A 9,876-nucleotide genomic window follows, 5' to 3' on the forward strand; every position below is an offset into this window, starting at 1 on the left:
ATGGTAAACAAACATGGCAGCACACCGGTAAGGTAAGACAACACGTTTACATGTCGTTTTCTATATGTTCTCTGACATTTATCCTAACGATATGAGGCGGTCTTTGTGAAAAAAAAGCTTGTTTAGTGTTACTATGCGCCCCGGCTGTATCTAGGCTAACGGCTAACATGCTAACTATTATTTTTATGTCACTAGTCACTTGAAACAAATTTAGGATGATCGGAGACAGGTTGAAATAAACCGAAATTTCCGCTTAAAGAATATTCTAGTAGAAACCCAAAATACAAGGATGAACCTGAAAATGAGCACAACAGGTCACCTTTAAGTGCAGTTTTTTCTCTAAAATGCTGTTTATTATTAATACATCTAATCTATTAACAGATCTTTTCTCTGTTTTTTGAACAATTTTTATATTTGTGTTTGACAGTGACAGAAACTATTTATTTTAATAATGTTTAAACATCATTACTGTCCCATCCTTTTGAATAGAAAACACAGTTGGTTGCAGACACAGCAGATTGAGGACTAAACAAAATAGTTGTTAAACTGACCTCTATGTGCCTCTCTTAGCGATGACATCACCACCGTGGCCCACTCCTCGGCTTCGCGGTCGCAGCGGAAGTTGAAGCGGATGCAGTCGTGGGGCGGAGCAGCGAGACGCATCTCGTGGCAGCGGGGAGATTTGACCTCGTACTGCACCAAGCGCAGGTCAAACTCTGCAATGAACTGTGGGTGAAAAACAAAAATAAGTAAATCTCAAATGGCAGTTTATAGCTAAAGAACTTAAATAATGTTTACAAAATGAGAAAGAACATGTTGTATCAATTAATCAAAGCTTCACTGTTTGACTTCTAGTCCTGTGGACATCGTAGAAAGACTTTGAGTGACAGCTATTTTCAAAACTGATTAGTTAACCAATTATTTTACTGGATTAAATATCATTTAGTCTATGACAAACGTCTCAGAGCCCAAGGTGACGTTTTCAAATTTATTGTTGATTATCAAAATCCAAAATATATTCAATTTACTAGCAAGTCTTTACATTTTGAAAATTGGAACTAGCGAATATTTGGTGGTTTTTTTTTTAACTTTGGCTTAAACTATTCATCAACAATCAAAACAGTTGCAGATTAAGTTTCCTGTTCATGGACTAATCCATTAATCAGCTCGTTCGTTTTAGCTCTACAGCATTAAAGCAGCCTCAGGCATTTGCAAGTAAACACTGCTGACGACCTGACGGCCTGTCTTCAATTATCCACCATTAAATTTATCCTGAACGTGGGAAAAAATAAAGTATAAAATGTGGGCTAAAACTGCAGTAAACATCGCATGAGTATTACCACAAGAGAAAGGAAATAATCCCCTGAAATATGGCAGAAAGCGAATGAGATTACACATAATCTGCCCTCTAACATTCACTGCAGCATCATTAGGGCACTGAAGTCTGTTGTGGGCGGACAAAAGCAGCAGAGAGGGATTTTCCACCTGCCAGAGAGTGTATTCATACCGATATGACTGTGTACGAGCAGTCTGCCAGCTCAGACAGACAAACTAAAAGAAGCTGGGATCAAAGGAAAAGTATGCAAATCAAGAGGCACCTCAATTGTCAGGGGGGAAATCTGTCTGACTTGAGATTCCACCGAGATGAAACGCTGAAACCGAGCCTGTCAGATTTTTAGGATAACAGCGCACAGTGAACTCGACCAAACAAAAGGCAGATTCAAGAGTAAAGTTTGGATGAGTGGGGAGACAAGCAGAGTTCAAAGTGAGGTCAGCTCCACTCATGATCAAGCATGTGTGTTTCTACAATTGCGACTGATGCATCCACTGACAGTAACCACCTCTAATCATGAAAGAGAAGAAGAACTTGTCCTTGTACTGACACGTGTCTCAGCAGTGCAGCACTGTAGTTTGTTACCTTAATATACATAACCTGCAGAATCAAATTCGCAAAAGAAAACTAGAGTTGACATTAAAGTTATTGTTTGTACTTCAATGAAAATAAAAATCAATCATGCCCCTCCTCCTCTTCCTACTGCCTCTAATGGCATTTGCTAAAATCCACCCCGGCGCACTGACAACAACCAATCAGAGCTGACGAGTCTCCAACGCAGCTGTCAATCATGTCAAGATGAGCGGTGGTCAAACTGTCAAACTAGGTGCTGATCAAATATGAATCAAGATTCTGTTACCGCATTGTATATTTCTCGAAGCATATTTTAGTGTACTGTTTGGCTGTAAAATGGCAAAGACCCAGCCGCCATGTTGGATACAGTCGACTGAAGTACCAACACTGCCCATCAGCTGGACCAACTTTCTCATTTTATAGCTAAACATCTGCTGATCTGATTGGTTGTTTTCCTTCACATGCAGTAACGCTATTAAACATGCAACAAGGAGTAAAGCAGGCAGAGTGATATGATTTTTCTCACAGATTATCTGTCTCATTTGGTGCTGTGTAATTACAGTGACAGTTTCAGCAAATACAATAAAGAAATTTTTCACAAAAGTTACCAACTACAGCTTTAACATTGTAAAGACTGAATAAACTGCCCGCTGTAATTCCCCAAAGCCCAGGATGATGTATTAAAATGACTTGTTTTATTCGACCAAAACCCCAAAACCCCAAAATATAATGTTAACAATCAGGTATGACGAGGAATAACAGTGAATCTGCATATGTGAGAAGCTTTTATCTGCTAATGTTTGAACGGTTTGAAGCTTCATTCATAACACTGACAATCAAATTCGTATTCAATTTGTTTGTAATCAGTTTGTTTTTGCATAGCTCTTAATTCTGTTAAATACCAGCATTTCTGCACAGCTGCAGATTAAGATAAGGCTACACTCATATTATTAGTAATATACTATCTATAGAATTAGATTCCAGTGTGGCTGCACGTGTTTCTGACTTGTATGATGCAAACATTTCCAGTAACTCCAGAGCAATGTAAAGTCCAAAAGTCAAAACTTATTGACAGAAGATAGATATAGAGATATAATCATTCCCAAAATTCACAACATGCTTTTATCTTTTGACATGTTCTGCTTCAATTCATATCTGTTGGTGTTTAGCCCTTCACAAACAACATTTTCTCTGCAGTCACAAAACTGTTTGCTCTCCACTTTGTTGCACACAAAGGGAGAAATGCAGCTAACAGTACAGTATAGCAGCAATCTAACAGCTCCAAGTTACATTTATTCATTTGATTTAATAATAATAATAATAATAATAATAATAAAACAGACTAACTCATTTAATCAGATGAATCGCTTTCTTTAAATTTATTCAAGCATTTTTGATTTTTTTTTCCGGGATGACGATGTCGACAGATGTTTGAAGCTTTGTTCAAAAACCTCAGTAAAAGCTCTGATAGTAAAAAAATGTCGGCCGGAACAGCTCTTGAAATGTCTGCTTAAAAAAATGACTAAAGCCGAATGTCAAAATAGTTGCTGATTAATTTTTTGCCAGTTGACTAATACACTAAACATTTCAGCTGAACAACTGAGAGTAAATTTGCCTCATAAAGATGTTGTTCAACAAGCACAGCATGTGCTCACAAATAATTTATTGTAAGAAACTGCAGTATGGTTGTAAAAGCTAAAAATCAGACAATAAAATCTGCGTGCACACTATGATGTCATATCCAGGAGAACATCTTAACTTTTTGAAAACCACTGAAAATATGACAATTTTAATAATCAACTGATCTTTAGGTTATTCAAAGGAGCACTCCGTCAGTTTTACAGATGAGGATTAGTTTACTTGTCAAGGCTACGACTCAACCTGTGACAACAGTTGTATAATCTCTTCTCTCTTTGGAGAAGATTTGTAAAGTCTCAGAAAATGACCCTGATGATGTCTTAGAAAAATGGGGAGAAACACTGCTATTCTCAGATCTTTACCACTCACTTAAAATGTAAAGTTGGGCCAAAGGGGGCTACAGAGGAATAATGCAGTTTGCTAAATCAAGAGATTTTATCCTCATATTAGGACATGTCAAACTGAGCTTGTCAGGCTCAGCTCGATGCTGACAGACTTTTCGGCCTTAGGTTAAGCAGAGTTCTAACATCAGTATTGCTTATCAAGCTTGGCGTCGACTGATACAAAATGAGACGGCTATTTCAGACCATAGTAAAGAAGTTTATCCTGCTGAGACTGCAAAATGAATGCGTTTAATACAAACTCTTTACTGTTGTTGCTTCAAACAAACGTAAAATAGCCCAGTGTGACCTTAGTGTAAGATGAGGTGGCGGCAAACATTCTCCAAATCTCATAGACACTCTCTCTTCACCACTGCAAATGTGATTTTCAGGATCTATCATTAGTTTCTCAGCTTTCACAGCCTCACTATTATCAGGTAAAGAGAATATGACGACAGTTTCTGGCAACAAAATATCCCTCTTCTTAACACTTGACCTGAATGCTTTAATTATCAGGTGAATAATTTGAAGGGATGAATACAGACTTTACAAGACACAGAGAGTCAAGTGTCATGGTTCGTGTGTTATAAGCGTGTCATGCAACTTCTGACAAATACAAGGCTGAAACCTGGCAGAAAATTCCCACCTGTCTTCAATAAGACCACGAGAGTCTGTTCACCACTGTGTTGGCTGAAGGATTTCCCCTGGTGATGTTATTATTCTACTCAAACTGAGTGTGTAGTGGTTAAGGGAAGACCTAAAATGAAAGTGAAACTAGAAATCTCTCTCAATTACAGAGTTGGTGATTAAAACAATTTCTGTATTAAACAGCAGATTATTATAACACTTAGAGTGAAGTCTTGGAGTGTATGTTTTGTATGCGTGTGCAATCGATGGAATCTGGTGTGATTTTATCCCTAAATGTGAATCTGTGGAGCTGCATTGTAGTGCTCCATAAAATGGCGAGTAAAGGCCTGTGCTGGTATAAAATATAAATGTGATTCAGTAAGGTGGTTCATCACAAGCATATCTAAGCAGGTAACACACCCTCCAAACACTCAGGTGTATGCGTGAAATCTCACCACACTGCGGTTTCCGCTCGTATCTCGCAGCGCCAGTCGGAACTCTCCGGCCCGGCTCGGGTCCATGCTGAGCTGCAGCCGCAGAGCCTCGCTGCCTGCTCCGGGGAGGCACAGGGGCCGGATCCCGGAATGGCACACCGAAACCCGGACTGACATTAAAACAGTACTGCAGCAAGGCGTCAGCGCAGGCCCGCCGCATGCTGCCTGTTGGGACGAGGCAGGGACCGGGGCTGGAGGAGCCCAGCCGCCCGAGCTGAGTGCCATGTCGCGGACACCAGAGGCGGAGTGAGGGTGTGTGAAGCCCCGCGGCAGGTGTCGGTGCTGCCCGCTGCTTCTGTCGGGTTTATAAGGTCCACCGGTGTCTGAAGAGAGCGAGTGTCTTCACGGGCAGGCTGTGGTTGTCTCCTCGACCCGCAAATTCTTCCATTATCTACCCGACCCGAGCAGACACGGAGCGAAAGAAAAACAAAACAGGAAGTGGAGCGGTACGTCTTTTATTTATGTCCGTAGAGAAACTTGGCCGTGAAACATCCGGCCGAAATATAGCAATTCACAAAAGGACTTAAAAGGCAGAAAATAATAATAACAAAAATAATAATAATAAAAAATAATAATAGTAATAATTTTTCTCTTTTTTTATAGATAAATGGCCAAAATTACATCATTTAAGAAGCGATATTACATAGAAATAAAGGACATTTGACAGAAAACAGTAAAATGATGAGACAGGTGAGATATTAATTGGTAATCCCCTCTCAAAAACATTTTTCTCTTAAAAAAGGTCCTCTTTGGATCCTCCCCTTGCCTTAAATATTTCTATTTTATTTATTTATTTATTTAACAGTAAAGGGAACAGAAAGAATGGCTGAATTGTTTTCTGCTGCCCGTTACAGTGAGCAAACAGCAATATAAAACACAAATTAAATATAACCTTCTCCTTCTTTTATTTCCTATGAATCGCCTGGCGTTTTTTTTAAAGCAAATTAGTTATTTCATTTACTTTACTCCTCTTTATTATCTATCGTAGTAATCCTATGTATGTGTGTAAGAATGTATGTATGAATTATTTTTTTATTACTGTCATATCTATCTTATTATTATTTTGTTTTTTCTTTTTGCATGTTTTTGTTATTTGAGATGCTGGGATCGTGGTGTGGGATGGGAGGGATGTACAGCAGTAGTTATTGTAAAGACAATTTCTTTTTCTTTTGTTTCTATGAGAATTTGTCCAACTACAATGAGAGGTTATAATTTTGATATAAAATTATAAAATTTAATATATGTATATATATATATATATATATATATATATATATATAAAATATAAACATCTATGAGTCATTAAAATTATCCTTCGGCAGTAATTAAAATAAAACACTAATGACCACCTTCCAATAAACTGTTACTAGAAGCCCACCACCCTTAAAACAGATTTGTTGCTTTTACAATGACTTCACAAACAGAATGTCTCCTTACTGGAAAGTATCAATCAATCAATCAATCAATCAATCAATCAACCAATAAAAAAAAACCCAAACAAAAACAAAACAAAAAAAAAGTTTAAAATGTATCCCCTACCAAACTTATGTTTCTCTTAAAAAAGAAACCCTTCTCTGGATCCTCCATATGACCTAGAAATTAATATTGTTAAGGTTGAAAATAAAAGCCTGATACAGAGATAGGCCTGTTTTCTTGGCACACACAAAAGCAACTTTTCACATATAAGATTTTTTTTTGTTTACTTAAGTCATCAGTATGCAAGATATATCTTTTGGATGCACTTGGACGCATCGTCAGTGATGTGCTCTGGGGTCAACAGGTGTCTCGGGTCATCAGACACCCTCACCTAAGCAACCCAGCCAGGGTTGCATTTCAGCAGCAACTTCCCACAGTTCAGACCTCTTAATCCGAAGCCACCTGGTAGCTTTCTCTACGGCTTCACTCGTGGATTGGATGTCCTTCTTCTTTGCCGCACCTGTGATGCCCAATCTATTGAAGACTGTGCACAATGAGCGTCCTGCAAGGTCACTACTGCTCACCTCAGTGGGTTCATAGTGCGTCTTCCAGGCTCTGTCCTGACACATCTCCTAGTCCTTCGTAATTTGTGTGTTTCCGCTCATTGGCTACCTCAATGCACTCTTCCCAGGGCAGTGTAAGCTCCAGCATCATTAGTTGTTTTGTCACCTCAGGTAATCATCATGTCTGGCCGGAGTGATGTTGCTGTGATGCGTTTAGGAATTTTCAGCTGAGATGGTGCAGCCTGTTATTATTCCTTTGCCAAACTGATGCCAGTCTGTTTCTGACCCAGACGTGACCCTCAGCCTTAAATTGTTGTAATAATTCAGGATCGGGTCCTTGATCTTGCTTGGAACATGGTGGCAGTGTAGGTGTTGGCCAGGTCCAACCACTATGTTGAAATATAAATCTGGGTCAACGAAATAAAAGGCCCCTCCCTGCAGATCACTCTGAAAAACTTCAATTGCTAATATACCACACCGTATTACTGCTGTGTAGTTCTTTGTTTTATGGTACAGTAACATAAGTAGGCTACTAAAGATATTTAGGCAGAGTATCAACTAAAGGATCCTTAAATGAACCTTATACGAACAGTGTAGGGATTTTAAACGAGAAAGTGATGTAAGCTTTTTGCCTCGTGCCAGTTATGTATGAGCTGTAATTTATTTCCAGACTTTTTGTGAACACCTGAAAGCCGTGCGTTGCAACAGCTGAGCCTGATGTCACAAAGGCACAGCGGGTATTTCTAGTTTCACGCAGTCAGGACTGAAAGTTAATATATAGCACAGAGGAAAATGATTTCTCACTTGGTGTTTTAGGGCCCGCTATATTGCAGGGTTAGACCTGTCTGTTAATAGGGCACTACTTGCCACATATTTTTCCAAATTTACCTTTAACTAAAAAAAAAATATCTGCATGCACTAACTTAACTTGCAGCAAGAGGCACAGTTCAGTTCAACACAGCCGCTGCTTTGATACAGAAGTGACAGGGAATTACAGAAATGTTTTCTATCCTGCAGGAAATCAGTCCAAGTGTGAAGAACATAAAGCAGCTGGCGTATGGAGCTCTGGTCAGACAAGCAAGCCAGCTCAGGGAAGAGCTCAGGCAGGTAAAGGAAAAGAATTTATTGACATATTTGCAGTATGGATTCTGGACTCTGTTGCCAAACTGTGTTGCTTTGAATTAATCTGTCCACAGAAAGTGAGAAAGCCATACAAAGAAATGATAGATGTCTCATTGGGCGACCCACACAGGGCAGGTGTGAAGCCTCTGTCATTTGTCAGACAGGTAATCAAATCTTGAGATGACTCATCTGTAAGCAGTATTAAAAGCAAATATGCAAGTTGTCTTGTTGATGCTTAAAATCTTTCTCTCATGTGTGTCTTCATATTTTACAGGTTCTTGCAGCTTGTCTTTACCCTGAGCTTATAAACAGCGGCAAACTGCCAGTGGACGTCAGACAGAGAGCTCAGTGGCTGCTTAAGGGATGTGATGGAGGGAGTGTAGGTAAGGACTGTGGTCAAGAGTCCGCTCACTCAAAATACAAAATATTTTTTACTTTTCCACTCACTTCTACCTGTGTCTTGCCAAGCAGATGGTTTTAATTTTATTTGCCCAGGTTTTGAGATATTTGTCTCCAAGATTTCTGTAACTAGTCCAACAGAATACTGGTGAATTGAATTTTTGTCTGTTATGCTCACAGCAAAAACAAGACTCAGAGTCTTCAGCCAAGTTTAGTGAGATATTTCAATTTATTGAGCACCACAAATAAATCTTAAAAACAACAAATCTTAAAAGCAAATTAAAGCCACAGTTGGTCATTTTTGCTTTGTGTCATATTTGCTGAAACGGTCACTATATTCTGACAGAAGTACACGAGAAAGATCATCTGTGAAAAACAGGACACAAACAAAAGTTAAGGCGGTGAAAGTCCGAGGTGGACGGGCGGGAGGGGTGGAGGATGGGTCCAGCAAACGCTGACTTTCCATGCAGAGTGGTGTTTGTGTCCCGTAAGATTCTAAAGCCAAATCCTGTTGTTTTCTTCCTAAACCTAATCACGTGTTTTTGTTGCCTAAACCTAACCACATGCATTAGTTGTGATTGGAGGAAAAAAAACACGTCAATTGGCAGTGTTGTACTGACATAGTGCTTTTATTTTGAAAGCAACTGTATGTAAACCGTAAAATTCCCGTGAAAATGGAGGTGTACTTTGAAAGAAGACAATGCATGCAGTTTGTTATGTGTATTGTAAATCGATGAGCATTTTTAAAATGTACTTCTTTAAATTAAACAAAAGGGGACAATTCGGAGGTGTTTGTCATTTATAGGATATTATGCAGCGGTTTTACTGGTCTGGCTCACCTGTGATCAAAATGGACTGTATGTGGCCCACGAGCTAAAATGAGTTTGACACCTCAGCTCTAATGCATCTGTCATGCATATATTTAATAGTGCTGCAGGGATGAAGTTTTTTTGCCCTGGTTCTCTCAACAAAAAGCCACTGGGAAATTGGCCCAACCCAAACAAACTAAGGAGGGAGGATTATGCTGGAATCACACAGCTTTTAAAAAGCCCCAAGCAGGTGAAGCCAATCCCAAAACGAGGTGGGAGGTGCAGGTAATCAAGGAGGCTCTGAAACAGGAAAGCAGAAGCAGGTATTCAGGAAAACACACAGAGCCCAAGGCCTGTGGCCGTCACAGTGGCAAACAAAAGTTTATGATACTTACACATTGTGGTCAGCAAGACAATCATCATACATTTTAAAGGGATAGTGCACCCAAAAATGAAAATTCAGCCATTATCTACTCACCCATATGCCGAGGGAGGCTCAGGTGAAGTTTTAGAGTCCTCACA

The 9,876-nt window shown here is 39.4% G+C and overlaps 2 protein-coding genes across 5 annotated transcripts in view; one reads left to right on the plus strand and one right to left on the minus strand.

Annotated features, from left to right (window-relative positions):
* The window catches only part of sharpin (SHANK-associated RH domain interacting protein), a 10,422-nt gene extending 4,979 nt beyond the window's left edge, over nt 1-5,443 (minus strand). For both annotated transcript variants that reach the window (XM_050074584.1, XM_050074583.1), the window contains exons 1-2: nt 5,007-5,443; nt 552-726 (exon numbers count right to left, since the gene is read on the minus strand). In XM_050074584.1, coding sequence (XP_049930541.1) covers nt 552-726; nt 5,007-5,270 — 439 coding nt within the window. In that variant the 5' untranslated portion in view covers nt 5,271-5,443. The remainder of the gene's footprint in view (nt 1-551; nt 727-5,006) is intronic.
* LOC126408849 (alanine aminotransferase 2-like) overlaps nt 1-9,876 on the plus strand; it is a 21,201-nt gene that overhangs the window by 5,684 nt on the left and 5,641 nt on the right. For 2 of the 3 annotated variants that reach the window (XM_050074579.1, XM_050074582.1), the window contains exons 2-4: nt 8,042-8,131; nt 8,221-8,310; nt 8,421-8,529. In XM_050074579.1, the coding sequence (XP_049930536.1) occupies nt 8,042-8,131; nt 8,221-8,310; nt 8,421-8,529 (289 nt within the window). Of the gene's footprint in view, nt 1-590; nt 729-8,041; nt 8,132-8,220; nt 8,311-8,420; nt 8,530-9,876 lie in introns of those variants that run through there. The other variant, XM_050074581.1, reaches the window with a different exon arrangement.

Source organism: Epinephelus moara, chromosome 21 (assembly GCF_006386435.1).
Source record: "Epinephelus moara isolate mb chromosome 21, YSFRI_EMoa_1.0, whole genome shotgun sequence".
Lineage (NCBI taxonomy): Eukaryota > Metazoa > Chordata > Actinopteri > Perciformes > Serranidae > Epinephelus > Epinephelus moara.